This window comes from Chinchilla lanigera, unplaced genomic scaffold, assembly GCF_000276665.1.
Source record: "Chinchilla lanigera isolate Chin_1 unplaced genomic scaffold, ChiLan1.0 scaffold00038, whole genome shotgun sequence".
In the NCBI taxonomy this organism is placed as follows: domain Eukaryota; kingdom Metazoa; phylum Chordata; class Mammalia; order Rodentia; family Chinchillidae; genus Chinchilla; species Chinchilla lanigera.
Genome location: NW_004955439.1, coordinates 4,219,823 through 4,245,747, shown reverse-complemented (window position 1 = coordinate 4,245,747; position 25,925 = coordinate 4,219,823). Strand labels below are relative to the sequence as shown.

The window sequence follows — 25,925 nt, the reverse complement described above, 5'->3', positions numbered from 1 at the left end:
TATAATAAATACTGTAAATATTTAATATAATAAATACTGTAATATTTACAGTAAATATTTACAGTAAATATTTAAAAAATTTAGACCCTTACTGTATTTTTATCACACCACACACACACATAAAATGCATTTATCTTGATAACTAGAGGCCCTACAGAAATGAAAAGTAGCTCTGTACAGAAGACATATTTAGAGAACCCACAGAATTATTTAGCTTTTCTCCAGCTTCTTAAAGATCATATACCAACTTTCTTCCTCTCTTCTCCTCCTCTCCTTTCCTCCCCTCCCCTTTTCTCTCCTTCCTTCCTTCCTTCCTTCCTCCCTCCCTCCCTCCCTCCCTTTCTTCCTTCCTTCCTTCCTTCCTAGACAGAGTCTTGCTGTATAGTTCAGGCTTGCCTTGAGTTCACTATTTAGCCCAGGCTGACCTCAAACTCGTGGTGATCTTCCTATCTCAGCCGCCCGAGTACTGGGATTACAGGCAATCACCACCAATATTCTTTAAAATCTTTGAAAATTGCTGACTTATTTAACTAAGCAAAGAATGATCAAAGTATGATGAAAATTTCTAGAACAACTTAGTAATCTAGACCCGTATTAGATTGTCTTTGGAGACTTTTTTTTTTCTTTTTCATTTTGCTAAAAGGGTAAGAAAGGAAGATGCCTTGAGAAACTCATGAAAAATGATTCTTTGGGTCAACATATTAAAAACTTCTAGCAGCTCTACAAGAATTAGGGAGAGTTAGTTGGTGTACACAAAGAAGAAACACCTGTTAGAGGTAATACAAAACAAGAAGACTGTAAACTGTTTAACTGTCATTCCATTATATCAACTGGTGACCAAGCAAACCAAACCTGGCAATAGGTAAACTTGGAAAAGTCCCTGTTTGAAAGGTCATTGTAGCTTATGTTTCCACTTGTCTAATCGGTGGTTGCCACTTCTCTGTGAGACTTACATGATGGTAAAAATGATATAAAAACTATACTGATGTGTGCTCACAGAAACCAAACAACACTTGGGTAGGTATAGTGGGCTATAATCCCAGCACTCAGGAGGGTGAGGCAGGAGAATTGCTGCAAGTTCATGGACAGCCTACACTACATAGTGAGACCCTGTCTCTAAAAAATGAAAAAAAAAAAACAAGTAAGACTTGAATATCAACTTGTATTTTACTCTATGAATACTACACTAAAAGATGTAGAGCAAACAGGTACTGCTTCTTTTGACCTTGAAACCTACTATGAAAACATTATACAAATGTCCTTTATGATTATTTCTTGCCCTTTCTAGCTACTACTGACACTGTCTTTTAGTTTTATTCTCACATTCCAGTTACTCTTTCTCAGTCATTCAGTAAACATTTACTGAGTACCTACTACCTATTAGGGACAGGAACATGAAACACGAATGTGAAGGCAGAGCTCCTGCCCTCATTGAGCTTATGAATGGGTCTGTGGGTGGCCTCCAGTTAGCTTTTAAATATTAATACTGCCAGACAGGGGTGGGGCACATGCCCATAACCCCATCATTCTGGAAAGCTGAGGCAGGATTGAAAATTTGAACCTTGCATGGGCAACTTTGTAACTTAGCAAGATCCTGTTTAAAAAAAGGGGCGGGGGGTGATAATGAAGCTAAGGGCAAAAGCCCTGGGTTCAATCCCCAGTACTGGGGAGGGGGAAATAAATAAATCTAAATATTTACCATTTTGCCAATGTCTCCCCTTACTATTTGTTGTTGTATTCACACTTTCCTTCTGGGTTCAAATCATTCCTGATAAACGTTCTGTCTATCTATTGATAGAAGCTTTTCCAATAGGGTCTATGCTTTAACACTCAGACTTATTTCAGACATGCTAAAAAAAAATAGCTATCTTTTAAGTTCTGGATTTAGAGTTTAAAATAGCATTATGTTTCCATCTGCACAGAATGGTATTTCTTCTTTTGCTCAAGAGAAATCTATGGTTAAGTCAAATTATTATTTCTTTGTAGGCAAAACAATAGCAAAACGGTTAAGAATGTATTCTGTAGAACTTGCTGCCCAATTTCAAAACCAGTTCACCAGTAACTTGGCTTTTTGTTTTTTGTTGGTTTTGTTTTTTTCTTTTATTCTCTTTTTTTGCTCCTAGGGATTGAAGCCAAGGTCTCAGTCAAGCATGCTAGGCTAGTGTCCTGCCACTGAGCTATGGTCTTTTTTTTTTTTATTTTGAGACGGTCTGGCTACCTTGCCTAGGCCAATCTAGAACTTGAAGTCTTCCTGTCTTAGCCTCCTGGGTAGCTGTGCCACCACATCTAGCTTCACGATTTCTATTTTTTAATGCTTTGACTTCACAGAGTCTTGTGTACCCAGGGGTAACTGCCCTGCCGGCCTAACTATTAAGGGTAGCAAAGACCTTGCCTACCAGCACACCTTTCATATCCAAAGTAACCAAACTGGAGTCCATAACCCCTTTACCTCTTTTATCAAACTCCTACATAGCAAGTCAGTATTCCTCTGAGCCTAAGCCACCCCGAGGAAGGCACCAAACAACTAGGGACCACTCCTAGCTCAGAGCCTGCTAAAATTATTCCAACTACCCAGTCCTTACCTACTCTGTCTCATTCTTTCATTCCTATAAAATCCACAAGCACACGTGTGGCCCTTATGCCCCTTGACTGACTCTGCAGTGCCCCACCGGCCCCTGCACAGAGTGTCCACTATCCCTTGGGAATTATAAGTAGCAAACTCAATTTTTCAAAGCAGTTGTCCCTGTATCAGTCATCCTACTATACCTTGTTTAAAAGTTACATTTTGAAACAAATCATGGGTTAATTTCCTTCTCTGTGACTTACTTTTCTCATCTATTAAATGCAGAAGAGGCTGGATATAGTAGCACACACCCAGCATTTGGGAGGCTGAGGCAGGAGGATTGCCATGAGTTTGAGGCCAACCTGGACTACAGTGAGTTCAAAAGCAGCCTGAACTACACAGTGAGGCTCTGTCTCAAAAAGCCAAAAATAAATATGTTTTTACAATTCTCTATTCTATGTCTCTGTATGGGTTCATTTTTATATATCCTGCTCAGGATGTAGTATGTGCCTTCAATCTCAGAACTCATATCTTTCTTCATTTCTGCAGTGTTCTTTAATGATTAAATTCTGACCCCCATTCTTTTTTTCCTTCTAATATTACTATTATATGTATACTAGACTTTTTATTCTATCCTTCAAATTTCAAGTTGTTCCGTATTTTCTACCTTTTCCTATCTGACATGCATTAAAGTTTCCCCAAATCTATTTTCCAATTCATCAATCCTCTGCTTAGCTGTATTTAGTTCACTCTTGCCCAATCCTTTTGTTTCTTGTGTTCAAGTGCAGTCATTTTTTGTTTTTTAATAGCTAAATAAATTATTCTCCTTCCTGTACGTACATTCTTTGGTGGTGCCCCCCAGACCGCCTACGGCCTTATGACTGACTTTAGCCACAGGACAGCAGAAACAAGACACAAGCTAAGACCTGAAAAGCACTGGCATATGCAGGCTTCTGTCTTGCTGCTCCTGAATATAGCCACCTCCCCCCATATAAAGAAGTCCAAATTAGTCTGCTGGATAACAAGACACATGTTGAGTATTCTCATTAATATAAATACCAAGTGAGAGCCAGCACTAACTGCCAGGCATGGGAAATCACGCCAGACTAACCAACTCCAGCTGACCCTATAAACCCTTTATTTAACCTGTGGAACTCTAAGCAATACTAAATAGCTGTCTTAGCCACTGGGTCTTGGAATGGTGTATAAGGTTGCAAAAAGCTAACTGATACAGTATCTGTGGTTTCTAAGCTTTCCTTTAGGCTTTACACGTATTTATTTTACAGTCCTTGTGTTGGAATCACTATTTGTACAATTAGGGCTGAGTATCTTTCATAGATTAAAAACCCTACGACCACAAGAGGTATAGATTTAGAGTGCAAACTTCCACTCTTTCAACTAAGTTTTGAGCTCTTTCTTTCTCCTCATGAGAAGAAATTTTCTAGTCTCTGTTTCCTTGACAGTTTAATCCTTCAAGACTAAATTGTTATTTATTGAAATTCAAGACTAAATAAACTGTTAGGCTAAACTAACTTTACATGCACATAGCCTCTATCACGTCCTGATAATCCTTAACTTGCCTCAACTTTCTCCCTCAGTACTCACTTTCCTCTTCCTTCTTGCAATTTAGAGTTCTTTTGTTACATTTTTACCTGGAATTTTCATATTTATGGAGAAAACTGAACATGTTATTCCTTGGCTTTAACTCTTTTAATAGCCAAGCATGGTGTGCATGCCTATAATCCCAGCATTCTAGGAGTTTGAGGCAAGAGGATTAAAAATTCAAGCCCAGCCTGGGCAATTTAGTAAGACCCTGTCTCAAAAACTTTGAAAGGGCTGGGGATCTAGCTCAATCCTAGAGCTAGCCTCAAGGCTCAGTACGGCAAAGAAAGACAAGGGAGGGAAGGAAGGAAGGCAGGAAGGAAGGAGGGAGAGAGACAGAAAATCTTTTGATAATTCTCCATTGTCTAAAACAGTATTTCTTAAAATTATGGTCTGTAGAAAATCATGGTCCTGTCATCTATCTAATAATCCTGGAAGGCTGTCAGGAGATTGATCACAAGCTCCAGCCCAGCCTGAGAAACTTTGTAATTTAAGCACTTGTCCCAAAATTAAAAACAAAAATAAAACGACTGGGAGTACAGCTCAACATGTTCAATCAAGGGTCTGGGCAAACACAATCAAATCAGCCATGAAAGTTTTATGAACCAAAAGATTTCTATGTTCCTTTGTAGTCACAGACCTCTCCCACACCTAGTTCTGTGAATGATCTGATTTCTCTCCTGACAGCTTTGTCTTTGCAAGAATGCTATGTAAGACAGGGGTGGTGGCACATGCCTGTAATCCCAGCACTCAGGAGGCTGAGGCAGGAGGATCGTTGCGTTCCAGACCAGCCTGGGCTACAAAGTGAGCTCAAGTCCAGCCTGCACTGCATAGTGAGACCTTATCTCAAAAAGAAAAAAAAAAAAAAAAGAATGCCATGTAAACTCGACCAGACACATACAGCCTTAGTCTGGCTCCCTTCACTTAGAAAAATGCATTTGTGAATCACTCATGTTGTTGTACCAGCTATGTATGTATGTATGTATGTATGTGCGTATGTATTGTGCTGTTGGAATTAAACCCAGGACCTCATGAATGCCAGACAAGCACTCTACCACTGAGCTGTAATCCCTTCTCCCTCCCCGTTTCCACAGACAGGGATCTCACAATGTTGCCCAGACTGGTTTTGAACTTCTAGGCTCAAGGGATCCTTCCACCTCACCACCCAAGCAGCTGGGAATAGGAACATTTAACTTAATATTTAACGACTGTTTTTCAATATGACTGTATTATTTTATACTGCAACCAGTAAAACAAGAGTATGAGGGTTCTGATTACTCTACATCCTTGCCAGTGTTTCATGCTGTCAGCTTGTTTGATGCTGTCGGTCTGTTTGATGTTAGCCTTTTCAGTGGGTACATTATTAGTACCTCTTTGTGGCTTTAATTTGAAATTCCCTGAAAACTAGAGCATTTTTTCATATATGCTAGACATTTACATATTGTGAGATGCCTGTTTGGTCTTTTGACTATATTTTAATTTTTTAAATGATTTATCAGTACTTTATAAATTCTGGAAACAAATCCTTTATAAGATATACACTGCAGCTATCTTCTCCAAGCCTGTGACTTGTCTATTTTTTTTGAGAGAGGGTCTTGCTATGTAGTTGAGTCTGGCCTTGAACTCACCGGCAGTCGTCCTGCCTCAGCCTCTCCAAGTGCTGGGATTACAGGCATGTGCCACTACACCCTGCCTATTCACTTTTTAAAAGGCATCTTTCAACGAACAGGAGTTTTAATTTTGACACAAAAACTCTTTTTTATGGTTATTGACTTGTGTTCTGAGAAATTATTGCCTTCATTATGCCATACTGTCCTGTGATTTTGTCTTGAAGACACTGTTTTAGCTTTTATATTTAAATCTGTGATCCACCTCAAATTAACTTTTATGTGTTGAATAAAGAGGTTTGGTTTTTTTTTTTTTTTTTTTTTGTTTTTGGTACCGGGAATCAAACTCAGGACGTTGCGCTTGCCAAGCAGGCGCTTATGCCACTGAGCTATATCCTCAGTCCCAGAATAAGGAGTTGAGATTAAATTTTTTTTCTATATGGATATCAAATAGTTCCAGTAAAATTTTGTGACTCTGCAACTTGTTCTAAAATCTATCCTTATATATTTACAATGATCTATTTGTATAACTTATATATATATATGTACCACATTTATCTTGATTACTGTAGTTTTAAGTGTTGAAGCGACATAGTACTGTAAGATCTCCAGCTTTGTTCTTCGAGGTTTTTTTTGTTTTTTTCTTCCCTTTTAAAATGGACTAGAATATTCTACATATTTGATATTTCCACATAATTTTAGAGTTAGCCTGTCAATATATATTTAAAAGAGCTTTCAGAGCTGGGTGTGGTAGCACCCATTTCATACCTGAGATGCTACTGCTCAGGAGGTTAAGGCAGTTCAACGGGCTACATAGCAAGTTCAATGCCAGCCTGGGCTACATAGCAAGTTCAAAGCCAGCTTGGACTACTAGCTAGACAATGTTTCTGTAAATAAAAATAAATAAATAAATAAATAAGAGCTGTGGGGATTAGGATTGTGATTATATTAAATCTGTGTAGAGAATAGAACAACTCTGAGGAAACAAAGGACAAAGGAAAAAGGAAAATGACTATAAAACGAAACAAATATTCAAAATTCCATTAAATGTAGTAATAGGAAGGTTACTAGAGCATTCATAAGGTAGTTTCATTCTCTTGACTGAAAAAAAGACTCAATTAATCACCATTTTACTCTTCCATTTTTTTCCTCTTTTGTGGTACTGCGGACTGAACTCAGGGGTATTCACCACTAAACTATGTCTCCCGCCCTTTTTATTTTTCATTTTGAAAGAGGGTCTTGCTGAATTTCCCATGCTAGCCTGGATATCACAATTCTCCAGCCTCACCCTCCCCAGCAGCTAGGATTGAAAGTGTCCACCACTACACCCAGATCAGATCATCCTTCCATTCTTACTAATAAAACCTAAATTATACCTGGGCATACAGGATAAAGACTGTATAACCTGGATAAAGACTACATTATCCTTTTTCCTTCTAGTTAAGCGTGGTCATTGACTAAGATCTGATTAGTAGAATATAAGCAAATATCATGCACAACTCTCAGAAGTAGCTTTGAAGCATATGTACCTTCATCCTTCCCTGTTCCCCCTTCTAGAATGAGTATGTAATAGTAGAATTAAAGGAGTCATATTAACCATGAATCATCATCATACTAAGGATGGCAGAGCAGCAAGAGAGAAGAATCAAAGTCCCTGATAATGGAGCTGCGGTTATACCATGTTACTGCTTATCTATGTAAATACATGCTTGTTTAACCACTGCTATTTTATGTTTCCTGTGTAATACTGCAAAATCTAACCCTGATTCACCTGAGTAGTAAATGCCTATATCCCAGTGGTCCCAAAGTACCTGTAACAACCATTCTACTCATCTATTCAACTTCTACCTTTTAAACAGAACATTTCCACCTGGACAGACAATAGGATAGACCTTTTAAACTTAAATGTCCAAAATGTAACTCGTTTTCTCTCCTATAATCTTTCTTCCAATTATCTTCTCCACCAGGGCTGGGGATATAGCTCAGTGGCTTGTGCCTGCCTGGCCTGCCTGGCAAGTGCAAGGTCCTGAGTTCCATTCCTGGATCCCCTCCCAAAAAGAAATACATGTATCTTCTCCACCACCACCAACCAAATGGTAGATAATTATAAACAGTAAATGATCTACCTTGGAACTCCAGCAAAACACTTTGGTATTGCCCTTGTTTTCTCCATCTTCACTGCTATCGCTCTAGAACAAGTCATCAACTATTCTCACTTGGAGTAATCCAACAGCATCCTTATTCTTTGTAACTTAAGAAACCCTTCTTAGGTAGATGAGAAAGTTTTAGAGATGGACGGTAGTGAGGGTTGCATAATAGTGTGAATGTCACTGAATGACATATGTAAAGGGATTAAATGGCAAATCTTATGGATGTTTTACTACAACAAAGTAAGCAAAAGAGAAATCTTTCCTACAGATAATAAAGTCACTTATTTTTTTTCTAAAAATCTTGCAGATGTATCTTTCACATTAAAGTCTGTAATTCATTTGGAAATTGTTGTAACTGACATGCAATAGGAATCTAACTGTCTTTATTCCAAATGGATGCAGTGCATCTCAGCATCATTTATTGAATAGTCTATTTTTGCTCCTTGCTTTGGATACTATTTAGTGGTACAGTAAGCTTCTATATGTACATGGCTATGTTTCTAAACACTCTACTCTGTTCCATGAATCTATTTTTCTATCCCTGAATCAATACCATAATAAGGGGCCGGGGATATAGCTCAGCAGCATAAGAGCTTGCCTTGCAAGCCTGAGGTCATGAGTTTGATTCCCGCCCCCCTCCAAAAAAATACCATATATATTTTTTTTGAGACAGGATTTCCCTGTGTAGCTCATGCTGGCCTCAAGTTCATGACACTCCTGCCTCAGCCTCACAAATGCTGTGCTTACAGGTAGGTGCCATGCCTACCCACACTGTCTACTACACCTTTATATTAAGCTTTCAGACTTGGTAGGGAGGGATCGTATTTTTCTTCTTCAAAACTGATTTAGCTGCCAGGTGTGGCAGTGCACCCCTGTAATCCTAGCACTTGGGAACCTAAAGCAGGAAGACTGCTGCAGAGTTTGAGGCTAGTCTGGGCTATATAGTGAGTTCAAGGTGAGCCCTGAAGTATGTAGCAAAATCCTCTGTCAAGAAAACAACAAAATCCTGGTTTAGCTATTCTTGGTTCTTTGGCTTTCCTTAAAAAACAAAACAAACAAACAAAACAAGCACCAGGAATAGTGGCACATGCGTGTAATCGAAGCACTCAAGAGGCTAAAGCAGGACTGCTGTGAGATCCAGGTGAGTTCAAGACCAATTTGGACTATACAGCCAGACCCTGTCTCAAAAAAACCAAAACACCAGAGTCCTATTATGTTTCCCAGGCTGGCCTCAAATTTACAAGCGTCCTGCCTCAGCATCCTGAGTAACTGGGATTATAAACGTGTGCCACTGCACCCAGCTGCCCTCTAGCTTCCATACAAATTTTTGGTTTAATATGTCAAGTTATAGGAAAAACCATATAGTGATGTTAATTGGTACTGCACTAAATTTACAACATTGCAGAAATGTCGTTTTTCTGATATTGAGTCTTTCCATCCATGAATATTACACATCTCTTCATTTACTGAGTCTTTTATGCATTTCAATCCAGCATCATAACTTTCTCCCTATAGAACTACACAGCTGTAGTCTGACCCACTTCTAGATATCTTTAGTGTTGAACACCATTATGAACAGCATCTATTATTAAAATTTCTGGTTAATTACTGCTGGTATATGGAAGCTTTTTATTCAGAAATCTTCCTGAACTGAAGGCAATTTTTTTTTTTTAAATCTTTTTGAGACAGGGCTTCACTATACAGTTCAGGGTGGCCTTGAACTCACTTTGTAGCCCAGGTTGGCCTTGAACCCATAGTAATCCTTCTGCCTCACCCTCCACAGTGCTAGCATTATAGGCGTTCACCACCATGACTGGCCTGAAGGACATTTCTGATACCTTCTCACCAAAATAATCCTTTTCATGACTACATCAACATCTTGTATTTTCTTGTTAATTGGTTTTAGTGCCTCTTGCGCCCCCACTAAAATTAGTTCATCATTGCATCCCAAATCTCTAGAATAGCGTCTGGCACATATCAAGTGTACAGAATGTTTGCTGAATAAATGGGTGGAGGCTTTAAATCTGGATGATCTTGAGAAACATGGGGGGGAGAAAAGCAGGTTTTGAAGTGAGGATGAGAACTGAAAATGAAATGAGTTTGAGAGGTGGAGCTAAGATTACTCACTGGTCATTAATATGCAGGCATCAGCCCAGCACCTGGCACTCAGGAGTGGCAGTTCAAGGTGAAGGAACTCACGAGATGACAGTGATTCTCAGGGAAGACAATGTAGGCAAGAAGGAAAAAAGGAAAGAAAAGGTATCTGGGAATAAATGAACTTGGGGCAAACTTTTAAAAGTGGGAAGCCCGGCGTGGTGGTGAACACCTATAATCGTAGCACTCAGAGGCTGAGGCAGGAGGATCATTGCGAGTTCGAGACCAGCCGGGGCTACAAAGTGAGTTCAAGACCGGCCTGAACTGCATAGCGAGATCCTGTCTCAAAAAGACAAATAAATAAATAAAAAATAAATAAAGGAGGGAAAGGATATGGAAACCAAGTGGAGCAAGATTCCAGGGAAAGGAAAAGGGACAAGCTAGGTTCCTAAGAGCTCACACAGGCAGGTGTGGTGGCCCATACTTGTAATCCTAGCAATCTAGGAGGCTGAGGCAGGAGGAATGCAAATTTAGGCCAACCTGGCCCAGTGTTCAATTCTTAGTATGACAGAAGAGGAAAAAAAAGAAAAAGAAAAAAAAAAAAAAAAGGAGGCGAGGGTCACACGAGCACAATTGTGGAAGTACAGTTCAACCTAAGGAACAGAAAGCAACACCTGAAGTGGTAAAAACAGAGTTCTCGATTTGACTGGAGAGCAAAATTTGGGAAAAGAAATTAACTTAGAATCTTCTAGAGTCTCACTGTAAAGTGATCTCTGGGTTTAGAAACCCCCTCAGCGCTCAATCTACTCAAATGCCAGGGCCAGGACCGAGCGAGAAGCTGTGGTCTAGCAGGCGCAGGTGTGGCGGACGAGGCCGTCTCCGCCTCCTCTCTCCGTGACCACCCCGCCGGGTCGATCCGTCCCCCGGCAGGCGCTCTAGCCTGGGCCAAGCGCAGCGAACCGGAAAGGAAAGCCAGGTTCCGGGGGACCGGGGAGAGGTCCTCAAGCCCGCGGCCGGTCTGCCGATCCCTGGGGACCGCGCAGCCTCACAGGAGCGCTGCGGCCAGGTCACCGCCCACGCCACTCCCCCGCCGCGTTCAGGAGCTCCGACTCCCTTGCCAGCCCCCGCGCTCTCTCCTTCCTACCTGCCCGGGCACCGACTCGGCCTGCCCCCAACTGCTCCCGGGGGACCCCACCAGCAGGAACGCCCACACCTCTCTGCTGCCCGCAGCGGGAACCGCACTCCTGCCGGCCGCTCAGTGCACGTGACCCCGCCCCGGCCCAGCTCCCTGCCCGCCCCTCGGCCCCGCCCACTCCCCGCCCGCGCCCCGCCCCTGGCCGACGCGTCCATGACGTGGCGGCGTGAAGCGCACGCGCACTTCGTCGGCGACGTGGAGGCGCCCTGCGTGTGTGGGTGGAGGTGTGTGGTGATCTGAGTGACGGGAGAAAGTGGGGTGCGTGGGGAAAGGGGGGATCCGGAATAAAGCCGAGTAAGAGAGGGAAAGGCTGAGAACCTGTTTTTCGGCTGCAGAGTTACGGGGCTGTGTCCCGCAACCTCTCCGGGCCTCTCGTGGCGGGGCTGGAAGGCTGTCCTGCGCTGGTAGAGTGTGAATTTCCCGTGGGAGCTTCTTGTTCCGCTCCCAGGTGTGAAGGTAGAAGGGTTAATTTGGGGTACGCTGGGCCTTGTCCTTCCAGCGCATATTTTTGAGGAATGCGATTTATTTAGCTAAGAAACATGAGATCTAGAATCTGTTTTGCACTTTTTTTTTTGGTTTTTTTCTCCGGTACCGGGAACCGAACTCACGACCTTGCGCTTGCCAGGCAGGCGCTTTGCCGCTGAGCTAAATCCCCAGCCCCACTATTTTTTTTTTTTTTTTTTAAGAACTGTAGCTAAATATCTTCACTGCGTCTCCTAATCTGTAAAATGAGATGGTTGGAGCACTGCAATTTCTGACTCCCAAGATTTTGCCTGTTATCACTCTGGCTGGGAAAGAAGTCCTTTAGAAAAACGGACCACTTTTGCACTTGGTTTGAGCACACTAATAATACATAGTTATGCTTTCATTGGGATGCACTCATTGCGTTTATTTACAGGTAGTATTTATACATTGTTAATATTCCAAGTAGGCCATTATAGTTTTGTTAAAATATGAAAATGCTGTGTTTTCTTATTAACTGTCCTTTTCATAGATATTTAATTCACCATTTTGCCTCATTTCAGAGGTAAATCCCAAAAGTATATTGAAGTTGATGTTTTTGAACTTTGTGTCACTTTTATCCTCTTGTTAGTATTGTTGAAGACATCTGCACCTTCTGACTGGGAAAAGATGGTCAACGTTTTGAAAGGAGTGCTTATAGAATGGTTAGTAGTTTTGATATTTTCTGGGTTTTAAATGTACATACTGAATCTTGATTTACATATGTACCTTTCCTATCTATTTTGTTCTAAGATCTGGATGAAGTCAAGTCTTTCAACTTTTTAAGCTTTGATTTTCTTATTTAATTAGTGGGACAGATTTTGTCGCTGTTTCTTTGAGGTGCCAGATTTCACTGTTTCTTGAATTGATGTAGTTGTCATTACTTCCAACATTTTTTTTTTCTCCGGTACTGGGAATTCAACCTGTCAGAGCAATGGGCTTTATCACCAACCTTTTTTGAGACAGGGTTTTGCTGAGTTGTCTAAGCTGTACTCAAACTGGGCATCCTTCTCCCTCAGCCTCCCAGACAGCTTAGATTACACATATATTGTCACACATGGCTGTGTCCAGTGATTTTTGATCATTGGTAGCATATTTGTTAGATTACTCCTCATCAGAGAAACAGGGCTGTATTCTCAAGCCATCAGAGGATGACTGGAATTTTAGCACCTGCAAGAGTTCAGGAATTTGCAGGAATCTTCGTCACTACAAACTGGTCTTTAGAGAAAGATAGAACACAGAGAGGAGGATTGCAAGTTTGAGGTTGCCTGGGCAACTTAGACCTTGTCTCAGAATTGTATAAAGTGGGAGTTGGGGAGGCTGAACATGCTTCTTAGTGGTCCTAGGTTCAATCCCCAGTACAGTACCTACCAAGAGAAACAGAGACAGACCAGTTAGAGCAGGTTTGTTGAATTCCTTTCCATAGCTTTCAAAGGAAGAACTAGAAACTATAATGGACAGAGTTGAGTTTCTCAAAGCGATGTAATATATAAGGTTTAGTCTTCACCTAGTTTGAAACTTAAACTGTTGAATCAATGTTGCTTAGTCTTCACTTGATTGTTAACCACATCAGTAATTCTCTCATCTAGAATCCTGTGCTGTGGACACACTCATTGTCTGAAAATACTACTGCCTGCCTTCCTATGCCCCTAATATGATCCATTTCATGGCTGACAGTACTGTTTACTGTGATGGCAAGGCTGGAGAAGGAGGAAGGCCAAGCCCTAAGGTACCTCCAACATTTAGAGCAGTGTGGTCCAATAGAAATAGAAGTCAAGCCATATATGTAACCTTAAATTTTCTGCTGGCCACATTAAAAAGTAAAATGAAACAGATGCAGTTATTTAGCTCAAGATACCCAACGTACATATACTAGTCTTCAAAAAAAATGTAATGCAGTTTACTTTTACAGCACATTGCATCGAGACTAACCACATTTCAAGTGCTCTGCAATGACACATGACTAGTAGGCTAACTTGCAGATAGTGCAGATTTAGACTTTGGGCAAAGGAAATCTCAACAAAGGCAATGAAGAAGAAAATAGCTAGTAAGCTAAGAGGGAATCTTAAGGCAGGATATGTTTCAGAGAGGTGAGTTGGTTGTGCTGATGAGATGTAGGAATGAGATGAAGGCAGACTAGAGGCCATTGATATTTATTTAGTGCTGTTTTAGTGGAGTAGTGAGAAGGCTGCCAGTTTAGAGTACAGTACTTGCCCCCTTAATCCTCATAGATGCCCCAAACTGCAAATAGTACCTAAACACTAATGCCTTGTCCATTGTAACTAACCATTTATCATGCTCTGTGGCCATAACTTTGGCAATTTCAGATACAACAGCAAAAGTAACAAAATGGTTTTTCTTCATAATTTCATTATAGAAGATTCTTACTGTGAATCTTAGCAACTTCAGCATATAAATTTTTTGTCTTAGTCAAGAACTTTCATATATAAAGGGAACAAGGAGACAGTGCCATTAAAAAAGAAAGCAACTGGTTAACACAAAGTTATTTATATGTAGGGATTAAGACAGGCCACTTCATTATCATGCCAATTGAAACTGGTGTATTTGGGAAATTTGGCTATAATCTTCCTAATCCTCATTTCTCTACAGGTCAGGTAAACTTAGTTTCAGTTTAGTGACTTGGAACTTTAGCATGAGTAATTCCATTTTTATTTTTAGCCTGGTCTTACAGGAGCTTATTCCAGAATGATAGCTTTTTATAATTTTTACTTCACAGAGCCTACAATAAAGAAGCAAATGTGCTTGCTTCAGCAGCGCATATACTAAAAAAGTAAATAAACCAGATTATTACCGTGGCCATTTAGGTGTAGCATCAGTAAACTGAAAAATCAAGGCACTTGGATGTAATAAGATTCTTTCATCTCAAAGTTTATCAGATACCAGAATCTGAGGCTGAGGGGCTAGGGGCCCAGTGGTAGAAACAGTGCTTTGCACATGAGGCCCCTGGTTCAATCTTTAATATTAAAAAAAAGGCTAATTCATAACTTTATAAATTTATAATTTTATGTCAGAACAAAGTTAGTGAAAACTTCTCTTAGGGATTCACCATCAATTGCCAGACTCACACCCAGCATTTTCCGAAATCTAGCCAAGCACAGCAGTTACTGAAGCAAACAGCATATGCCCAACATGTGTCTGACTCCAATTCCCGGTGCTAAAGCAGACCTCTGGTGTGCAGTTATCAGAGTTGGCTTGGCAAGCACTTCAGAAAGATTTGTTACACAGGTACAGATTCAAACCCGTTTACAGCACAGTAGCAGAGAATATGGAAAATATGTATTAGTCTAACCTGATCCTTCTAGAACTATTTTGTATGTAAGAAGCAAATAAGAACTAAGGCAAAACTAGTCAACTGTTGTATCTCCCTTTCCCTTCCCCTCCCTTTAACTCCTCCCTCCCACCCCTACTGAGGATTGAACTCAGGGCCTTAACACTGAGCTCTGTCCCCAGCCCTTTTGAAAATTTTTTATTTTGAAACAAGGTGTTGTTAAATCTCTAAATTGCTTAGGCTAGGCTTATATTTGTAATCCTCCTGGCTCAGCCTCCCAGAGTGCTGGGATTATAGGTGGGCACCCGCACAACCAGTTACTGTTCTCTTTCATAGTATTTTAAGTCTTGTCCTTTGCTGCTTAGGAGGGCTATGTTTATTGATATTTTCCATGCATTCAAAACTTTGCCAGATCAGATACACAACACACCCCACTTTTATAAATCCTTTACTGAGTGAATTTTAATAGAATTGAATACTAGGTTATTAATGTTTCATGAGAGCTTTTCTATCCCCCACAGTGAGAATTAAGAATGGATAAGAATGTTAAATAAAAATTACAGGAGACCATTTTTTGAATCAGGCTCCTGCACTAGGCCCCAGTAGACCAGGCTAAAAACTATATGAAGTTAAGGGGCGGGGATACAGCTCAGCGGCACAGCACCTGCCTGACAAGGGCAAGGTCCTGTGTTCAAGTCCCAGTACCAAAATCTATCTGAACTTAAGTAGTTGACTTAAAGGCAGTTTAAAGAAAAGTATTAAGTAATTTGAAATGAAGGTGTTACAAGAGATGACTAAAATAAAAGGAATAACACAAAAATTGCAAAGTATTTGAAAGCACTGATATGGTGATTCAGCACAGAGGTGAGTGGTTTAGGTTTTACTTCGTTGAAATGTTATAAATGTACTCCATTTAGAAAATTTCTATAGATGTTAGACTTCAAAAACATTTAACCATTGCTGCCTTTACTACGTCTTCATAGCAACTTGTTATTCAGAGTAAATTGGTATCATCTGTGAATGCACTTAATCTCAGACAATAACAGCTTATCACATTTAAACATCAATTTTATAATGACCTGTTTGTCTTTACTACTGTGTTACATTTGGAACTGAAGTTTTATTTTAAAAGACAACTATTCATCCTATTGTGTAAAGTGTGTCTTTCCAAGAAAGTGTGATTTTCATAGACTATTGAGGATCTCGTGGGGCATGAGATAGCCAAGGACCTGGAGAGTGAAGTGGAATGGAGGAAGCAGTTTGGTTATAGAGCACTAAGCTGATGGGTTCTGTCTCCCTGTCCTCCAGCCGTCACACTTGTTTACTCCTAAAAATTGCTTTTATTCCTTACCCTAACCCCATCTCCATATAGTCAGGGAAAAATTTTTAGAGAATCAGTATAATGAAACTGGTTTCCTCCTAACAGTCCCCCCTCATTATCCTTTCTGTAATAGAATCTGAAAGTGCCTTATTAAATTGGTTTCATAAGTCCAGGTTTCCTTCTAGAATTCCTCTTTATGCTCTTTACAAGTAATTAATCATTTACCTCATTGAGATTTCTTAATGTATAGTTTATTGCTTTACAAAAATTTATTTTTATTCTGTGTAATTGCCAAAATTAGGGAATTGCTGAAAATGTGAAATTTAATATTTTTTTGTTTCTGTTTAAATCTGTCTCTGTAAAAGATTCCATCCATCACCAGCTCTTTCTGCTTTGAGACCCTCATTGTCATTATGCACTTTTATGCCTACTTTTCCCGTTTGTCAGTTCCCCAAAAAGCCACAGACTCTAAAGCCATCCCTCATCCTTTGGACTCTCATTATCTTATGTCTCTATTCATCGACTTTCAACATTTTATCTCCTACGTCCTCCCATAAAATCCTTCCCACACTGCCTTCAGAACACAGTAAGATAACAATAGCAGAACCCCTGTACCTTCAGCCCCTTTTCTGAATATTCCCCTTTTCTTCCCCCACTCACGTTTTGTTGCTAATTGCCACTTTGAGAAATTCTTCCTCTTCCACAGAAACTCCCAATTATGAATCTTAGATTGTCAGACTATACCACTCCCCAACCCTCCTCTTTATCATCATCTACAAATACCCAAATCTTTGCTGAACATTTTTCTTTGAAGGCTACCTGTTACAGTTTAGTAGCTCTCCTCTCTAATCCTAGTGATTTTGGTGTCTGTGTGGACAGTCTTTCAGTACCCCATCCTCCCCAGTCCCTGTGTGCCAGTGAGCTTGTCCTATACTATGTCCAGCCACTTACATACTCATACCTAGACGTTCCCTTTCCAAAACTTTCATCTCAGAATCTCAAATCTCATTTTCAGACTTCTGACTCTGACCACTGCCTCCTCTTTCCAAGTCAGTTCCCTCTAGTACTCTTATTTCTTTAACTGTACCAGACTTGCAACCTATTGATCCTCCCACTTTTTCTGATCCCCACATCTCTTTGCATCTCTACTCTTTTCTGCTTGTAGCAAAATTTCTCAGAAAACCTTTTTCTGTTCACTGTCTCTAACTGCTGTCCAATTCTGAGACTCAGTTTAGGCAAGCTTTCTCTCTCAGTTCACCCAAATTGTTCTGATCAAGCTCAGTAACTTTCTGAATCCAGTGGTCATTTTTGGTCCTTATCTTCCTATTAGCCTATGATACGATTGATCACCCCCCTCTTTCTGAATAGCCTTCGTTCAAAACAAATAAATAAAAAGTCACATTCTTGTAAATTTATAATGCCCACCAAAAAATTCTGTTCCTCTTTCTTTTATGACTAAACTATTCATTGCACAACTAAAAATCACAGGTACGAGAATTGAATTTGGGTCTCTTCTTTGAATTTAATATTCTGGAAAGGTTTTATTAGAATTTCTTTCAACACATTCCTGTCAGCTTGAAGCATTGGTGGTACAAATTTAATCACTTTTATGGGTATTTTTATTAATAAAATTAATAAAAATCCAATGGGACAGTCATGTATATACCTCTAGTGTTTTAAGCCACCAAGCACCTGGCCAGCAATGAAGGTGTTAAAGATGCCAAATGATAGTTCAGGCTAATGGGGCTCTGAATTTTAAAAGGGAAAGAATACATCATGCAAGCCAAACACTGTCCTTGGTATTTAGCTCCTTTAATTTTCATGACAATTTTTATGTATACTCACTAGGAACAGAGGAAGGTTAAGTACATATTGAAGGTCACATAAGTGAGTCATGAAGCTGGAGTTGAATCTTGATCTAATGCTTCCTATATACTCTGTCTTATCAAAGCATTATTTTACTTGTAAGTTGATTTGTCAGAGACAAAATAATGAATAACTATTGGTTTCTTAAATATAATGGTCGTGGATAGATAAGCACATTTATTTTTAAATCATTTAAGGGTGGTGTGATTCTAGACCCTATTTTTTTTTTTTCCTGGCACTGGGAATTGAACTCAAGACCTTGTGCTTACCAGGCAGGCAGTTGTGCTGCTGAGCTATATCCCTGGTCCTCTAGGCCCTATTAATCACACGGCTTTGACTATTTTTTTTTTCTACTTGGTAGAAACACATTTCTTTAGAAATCTTACCGTTGGTCTCTTTCTCTGAAATTTGCATTCCCAGTCCTAAAATGAAATCATCTATAAATCATTACCACTTGAAGCAGAAAGGAAATGATGAATTGAGTAATAGTTTGGAACTTTAAAAACTATCCAAAAAATTGTACATACTCAAACATAATTGCCTAAGTCTTTGTGGTGTGGTTTAACCACAAGATGTCTTGTAATTGTGTGTTTAATTCTACAGTGATCCTGCTATGAAACAGTTTCTGCTGTACTTGGATGAATCCAATGCCCTAGGGAAAAAATTCATCATTCAAGATATCGATGACACTCACGTCTTCGTAATAGCAGAGTTGGTTAATGTCCTGCAGGAGCGAGTAGGTGAATTAATGGACCAAAATGCTTTTTCTCTTACCCAGAAGTGAAAATATTAGATATTGGACACTTGGGAATTACAAGAATCAAACGTGAAAAGCTATCCCTATTCAGTATCTTAATTTGACTATTTCGAGGATTCCTTAGAAGCATGTTGTGGGAAAGACTGTGAGATCATTTGTTCAGATAAAACCCCTGAACTGATTTTGTTGTTTAAAAAAAAATGCTTACATTTAGCCGTAATTTGGTAATTTGGCTTTTATTATCTTTTATGAAAATATAAATGTTTCTCTTACCTTTTGTGTGTGTGTGTGTGTTACTGGAAATTGTAACAAGGGTCTTGTGCATTCTAGGCAAGCACCCTACCACTGAGGTGCATCTCCAGCCCTTTATTACCTTTTTAATACATTAAAAATCTTATGAGAGCCAGGTATAGTGGCATATTCCTATAATCCCAGCACTTGAGAGACAGAAGCAGGAAGATTGCTTTGAGTTCGAACCCAGCTTGGACTACATAGTGAGTCCAAGGCCGGCCTGAACTACATAGTGAGAACATGTCTCACAAAGCCAGAAATTTAAAAAATATAATAAAATTTGCCTTTAAATTATCAGAGTAACCTATATGCTTATGTTACTTGCACCTATTAATGATTGTGGAGTTTTGAGATATGAATATCATTTTAATTCAAATAGAAATTGTACTGATTGTTTAAATAGGCCAGGGTGAAAACTTCAGCAATATTTATGTCTCACAAATAATATGTGTGCCCCAACCAGCTTCTATTGGTGAAGAAGATATGAACATAAACTACCATTTTCATTTCATTGCAGAGAGTTAGAAGCAACTAAATGGGGATGGTAGATGATGCTTTGCATCTAAAGTTCTTCCTTTTTCAAATTTTATTGGTTGCATTTTTCCTATGAAGGCAGGTATTCTTTTATTTATTAAGAAATCAGGGCAAAATGAGATGGTGGCAAACATGTATATGTGTAGCCAGTTGCAGAAAAAAATGCCCACAATCATAGTGATTATCTTGGGAGTAAGATTGTAAAACTTGGATGTTGCATTTCATAAATTCCTCTATCATAAGAAGCTCTGAATATATGTTTGTAGAATATACATATTATAGTAGTTAAAACATACAGGAAATGCAGTCAGAATCTACATTAATAGAAGTAAATATAGCTGGATGTGTTGTTGGGTGCCTGCAATCCCAGGAGGGTGAACCAGGAAGATTGCTGTTAGAGGCAAAAAAAAGAGAAAGAAATGTTACATTCTTACCCATATGCTCTAAATCTAGCTAAGCCAGTGATCTTTTCTCATGTCATTTGGCAGTCTGATTGTCTTAGTTACTTTCTCCTTGTTGGAACAAAACAAAATGCCCAGCACCTACAAGTCAAAGGAAGAAAGGTTTATTTTGGCTTACAGTTTGTAGAGGTTTCAGTTCACAATTGGCTGGTTTTAAGGCAGAGGAGCATGGCAGAGGAAAAACAGTTCATGGTGTGTCAGACAGGAAACAGTGAGCCTTTTCCTTTTCCATGCCTGGCTTCAGTGTTTTAAAAACTACATTTACCTTGTTCTCTATGAGAATCCTTATTAAACTGAAGAAAAGTATGAACAGATAGAAGCAGTCAGCCTTGTGGGAAGCAGTGTATTAGGTTAAAAATATATTCCACACAGTTGTATGATTGATTAGAAGAAAAGACAGTAAACAGAGGAACTCTGCTTCCCTTCCTGAAAATAGGGTCTTTGTGATAGGATGTTGATGGAAAATTTCCAACAATAAAAAAAGAACTTTGGTATGTGGAAATCACATCAAACCTAGTTTACCTGCTTCCTTTTGGTATGCATAATCAAAACATTTATGTGCACCAAAAAAAAAAAAAAACCCAACCCAAAAAAAAGGGCCGGGGATATGGCTTAGTGGTACAAGTGCCTGCCTGGCAAGTGCAAGGTCCTGAGTTTGATTCCCGGTACCAAAAAAAAAAAAAAGCATTTATGTGTATTTTAATTCACTTAAACATGCATTACTAAATCTGGAAATTTCCACAGGTATACTGACGTCTTACTGAATCTTTCATTTTAGTCATGGCTAGGTCAATTTTTAGTATGCCTCCAGCATTTTTCACCTGCTTCCTTTTATATTGAACATGAACTGAGGGAAAACTTTTCTTAGAATCTAAGTGTTGATAAGATAGGGAGAAAACTATTAAGCAGGGACTGTAAGGAGTGTTGAGTGAAGGAAATCTGTATTAGCTATTATGTTTTAAGAGTTGTGTGCAGGCAACATGTTACATATCCTTCAGACACTATTAAGAATGATCAGACCTTGTGGCCATAGAAAGAACACCTTTAGCCATTTAGCTCTGATACTTGAAATCTGATTGGCATAGTGTGGTGGTTTAACTGATGGTCAACTTGTAACATCTAGCTGACTAATCAGCATGGTGTTGGGTGTGGAAGGCCCACCTGAGGGTTTTTGCCAACAACAGAAAAAGAGAACTAGAGGGGACGATGGTGTGTGTTGATTCTCCTGGAGAAGCCTGATATGCTGGTTTTCCTGTTATGAGCTCTGCTGTTATCATCAGAGGATCTCGGGTCCTCACTGTTGCTGAGGATGGCTGTGGTTCTCTTGGGGGAGCTCTGGTCCTTATTTTGAGAGTAGTTTCCTGGCTGCAGTGCAGATCCTTCAGCCCACTGGCTCAGACTTTCTAGCTTCCACCACTGTTTGGGCCTTCCCAGCACAGATCTGTGAAACAGGCTTCCATGAAACATTGTCGTGGGCTCTAGGCCTCCAGTTGGACTCATGTAGGACACTGCCATGGGCTCTAGGTCTTCACCTGGACTCGTGCAGCACATTGCCATGGGATCCAGATCCTTAGCTGGATGTTTTGGATCTCTAACGTGTGAACAAATCTGTACTCTTTTGTATTTGTCTCTTTGGATGAATATTGCAAAATAATCCTATAAATTATGTGTCCTGTATTAAATCCTTTCCCTTGTAAACACTGACAATACATGGTTACATTTGGCCCACTTTAGATGTTCAGAAGAAGAGATACTGGTCAAAAAAAAAAAAAAAGATACTGGTCACTTGGCACTGGAGAACTTTACTACTATCTTCTTAGTTTTAACAAAGTCTTAAATATTATGGAATGATAGTATAACCTAAATTGTCTTAACTGCATAAAATATTTGACCTGGTGTGGTGTACCCCTGTAATCACAGCACTATGTGAGGCTAAAGCAGGAGGATCACAATTTAAAGCCCACCCAGGGCAATTTAGTGACTTGGCAAGACCTTGTCTCAAAAAAGAAAAAAAAGCAACTGGGGATATAACTCAATGCAAAGACTCTAGGTTCAAGCCCTAGTCCTGCCCCTTATCCTCAGCCAAAATATCATATTTTGTGATAGAGTTATACCAACTTTTTGATAAGGGTTTTGGATGTGTGTGTGTAAGGGATTACTGGGGAATGAATATAGGACTTCTGCACTAGCTATGTTCCTGTTTTAATTTTTTTTTTTTTTTTTTTTTTTTGTCTTTTTGGGACAGTCTTGCTATGCAGTTGAGGCTGGCCTTAAGCTCATTTTGTTGCACAAGCTGGTTTTGAACTTGCAATGATCCTCCTGCCTCAGCCTCCCAAGTCCATTTTTAAATTTTGAAACAGAATCTCGCTAAGTTGTCCAGGTTGGGCCCAAACTGAATGGTCCTCCTGCCTCAGCTTTGCAGGGTGCTGGGATTATAAGCATGTGCCACCTCACCTCAGCTTGTTTGTTAAATTATAGTACCTGTATCAGATGAAACAAACTCTTGGGCCGGGGATATAGCTCAGTGGCATAGGCACTTGTCTGGCAAGCCAGAGGTCATGAGTTTGATTCCCAGTACCAAAAAAAAAAACCAAAAAACAAAAAAACCCTCTTAATTCCTGAACCCCAATTTCCTTGTGAAATTTAGTGGGTTTTTTTGGTCATTTCAAGACAGGGTTTCACTATGCTGTTCTGCCTAGCCTTGAACCCAAGCTGGCCTCAAACTTGGAGCAATCTTCCTGCCTCAGCCTACCAAGTGCTGGGATTACAGGCGTGTGCCACCACATCCAGCCTTACTGTTACTATCTTAAAATTTGGAGGATCCTGAATGTGCATACAGTTGATACAAAAATGTATATTGAGAAATCAGCTGTGGTGAACAGTAACTGAGCATTAGTACTGGGCAGTGCAAACTTGCAGCCTCCCAGAGAGCTGGGGTTACAGGTATGTATTCCTATGCCTGGCTGGCAGTATCTTTCTTTCTTCAATGACCAATACACATTCATTGCTAGGTGGATTGGAAAAGAGAAGCAAAAAAGGAAGTACAACTCATCCCTAATTCCATCACTCAGGAATTCTACAGTTTCAATTTTAGTAACAGTTTTCCAACCTTTTCCTAGGAATATTAAAAACAGTTGTACTCCATCACAGTGAGATCACACCACTCTGACGCTTGCTTTTTTTCACTTAATTTTTAAATGATTCTTAAAAACGTGGAGTGCGATTTCTATTTCAGAGGAAAATTTTTCTTAGAGTTTCTTAAGTATATTAGAAAATGGGGAGCTTTTAAAGCTATTGACATCTGCCTTCAGCTCCCATTTATTCAAGTTTAATTGTGCTGGGATGGCACCAAAGGCCACAAGAAAAATGAAAACTAGTTTATTCTGTTTGGTGATTCCTTATTTTCTGTCCCAAAATAATAATAATAATATCCCAAAATAAGCTGGGCATGGTGGCATACTCCTGTAATCCCAGCACTTGGGAGGCTGAGGCAGGAACGTTATTGTGAATTTGAGGCCAGCCTCAACTGCATAGTGAGACCTTGTCTCCAAAAAAGACAAAAAACCCCAAACAAACAAACAAACAAACAAAAAAACCAAAATAATATCCCAAAATAATAACTTCTATTTGGGAAGAACAACAACAAAAATAAAAACCAGCCCAACATTATTTTTTTAAAAAAATGTTAATTCCATCAGTTGATCTTGAGAGCCACACTTTGCCAGGTAACAAAGCCCTGTCAATGGGCTTCCAAATAAACGCACAAGAAATTACTCAGTTGAGGTTATTTTAAAAGCACTCTGCCTCAGGGGCTGGGAGATTGGGTATTCTATTACAGTGTCCAGGAATCCTCAGCACTCCTGAGTTCCCCAAGAAGTGGGCTTCAAGGTGATGAACAGAATGCACCTCCCATCCTCCTCTATACCTTACGCTCCTAAAGCCAGGTACTTCAGAATCAACCCAGTAGAGGCTTCAGATTCCCTGGAATGCCAAAACTTGGTAGCTTCCAGGCTAGTGTTGTAGGCCATCTCCACGTGAGTCCATAATCCACTGGAAGAAGCAGTGACTTCCATGAAGTAACCTTTTCTTGGAATATCCAAATGTCTTTGGGGAGCCCCAGTTCTTTTTACCACTGCCATAGGGGTGTGGAAGTCCCTAAAGTCATGTTCCAAGGGAGGTGCCAGACCAGAAGCATTGGACTCAAGCTGGGAGCCCTTTCCAAACTTAAGCTCTGCATTTTAGTGAGTTCTTTCCAGATGGGTTTTACGCACATTTTAGTTGGAGAACTGCCAGTAGAGAGCCATCGTGGGACAAGGGTAGAAGATTTGAGACCTGACATGGGATCTTTCCATCAAGATGGTGCCAAAGGAAGAAAGAAGCTCTTGCCCTTCCTAAAGCTGAAGTCAAAGCAAGGACTTTAAAACCACAAGCCAATGCTAAAAGGCATCTTCACCTACCAAAAAAAAGTTTGTAAAATTGCTTTCCAAAATGATGGTATCAGCTGAAAATGCTACCAGCAATGTCTAAGCATGCTAGAGTCACTATATTTATGTATGTATGTATGTATTGATTGATTGATTGGGTACAGGGAATCGAGCTCAGGACCTTGCCCTTGCCAGGCAGGCGCTTATGCTGCTGAGCTATATCCCTGGCCCCAAGTCACAGTATATTGATCAGAATGCCTTCATTTCATTATTTAGTAGACAGTAACAGACAAATACTATACTAGGGGCTGGTAATAAGAAAAGAAAATCTTGCTACCACAGAGCTCAGATTCCAGCATAGGAAAAAAAATAACAACGTGATGAATACATAATATAAAGACAGGTTGATCATCCTTGATCTGAAAACCCAAAATCTATAATGCTCCAAAATCTGAAACTTTTTTGAGAGCTGACATGATGTTGCAAATGGGAAATGCTTTTTTTTTTCCAGTATAGGGGTCTTCATTTATTCTAGGCAAATGCTCTACCACTGAGCCACATCCCCAGCCCACTCCTCAAGCAGAAAATTCTACACTTGACCTCATGTGACAAGTCTCAGGTGCACTAAAAATATTGTCTGAACTTATCTTCAGGTTATGTGTATAACATATATATATGAAACATAAGTAAATTTTGAGTTGAGATTTGGATCCCAAGTTGGATCATGTTTTCTCAGCTGAGAGATGGCATCTGACAAAGACAGGAGTTTACAAAGGAGTGGCAGTCTTAGACAATAACAAACAGCCCACAGTATGCATTGGGACCCCATTCCTTCTCTTACGATGTCCATAGCTCCATCTGACTGTGTTGCCTGGAAATTTGCCTTGTCTTCCTTTTCCTGCTTTAGTGGGTGCTTTCCTTTTATCCTGAAGTGAGCTTTAATGGAAGATTTAGACAACAGTAGAGAGGACCAAGTTGTGTTTTAATAAAAGATTTTTTTAAGAGTAAAATTTGAGGTTTTTTTAATTTTGAAATTAACATGTATTCCCTGGCCCCCTGCTCTGTAGGCGCCCGGAAGGAGGGCCCCCGGCGCACGGGGAGCCACGTGGCGGGGAGCACCGGCCTTCGGGCCGGCCCCCTGCCCCGTAGGCGCCTGGAACGAGGGTCCCCCCCGGCACACGGGGAGCCATGGGGCGGGGAGTGCCGGTTTTTGGGCCGGCCCCCTGCCCCGTAGGCGCCCTGATGGAGGGCCCCGGGTGCACAGGAAGCC

General features: G+C 40.1%; 2 protein-coding genes and 1 long non-coding RNA gene across 5 annotated transcripts in view; 1 reads left to right on the top strand and 2 right to left on the bottom strand.

Annotated features, from left to right (window-relative positions):
• Serac1 (serine active site containing 1) overlaps window positions 1-11,308 on the bottom strand; it is a 57,508-nt gene extending 46,200 nt beyond the window's left edge. The window contains exon 1 of the mRNA XM_005390526.1: window positions 11,161-11,308. The gene's annotated coding sequence lies outside the window, so the exon portion shown is untranslated. The remainder of the gene's footprint in view (window positions 1-11,160) is intronic.
• A 49-nt stretch (window positions 11,309-11,357) lies between these two features.
• Window positions 11,358-19,218, top strand: Gtf2h5 (general transcription factor IIH, polypeptide 5). Of its 3 annotated transcripts, none has more exons than XM_013517395.1 (3): window positions 11,358-11,435; window positions 12,305-12,377; window positions 18,792-19,218. In XM_013517395.1, the coding sequence occupies exons 2-3, from the start codon at window positions 12,343-12,345 to the stop codon at window positions 18,970-18,972; spliced, it is 216 nt and encodes a 71-aa protein (XP_013372849.1). In that variant the 5' UTR covers window positions 11,358-11,435; window positions 12,305-12,342; the 3' UTR covers window positions 18,973-19,218. The 3 variants fall into 3 exon arrangements, with proteins under 3 accessions (XP_013372849.1, XP_005390586.1, XP_005390587.1); XM_005390529.2 differs by having other exon boundaries at window positions 11,373-11,469; XM_005390530.2 differs by lacking the exon at window positions 11,358-11,435 and adding an exon at window positions 11,487-11,659.
• The window catches only part of LOC106149203, a 38,630-nt gene continuing 25,088 nt past the window's right edge, over window positions 12,384-25,925 (bottom strand). The window contains exons 2-3 of the long non-coding RNA XR_001235214.1: window positions 20,205-20,312; window positions 12,384-13,079 (exon numbers count right to left, since the gene is read on the bottom strand). This is a non-coding gene — a long non-coding RNA (uncharacterized LOC106149203). The remainder of the gene's footprint in view (window positions 13,080-20,204; window positions 20,313-25,925) is intronic.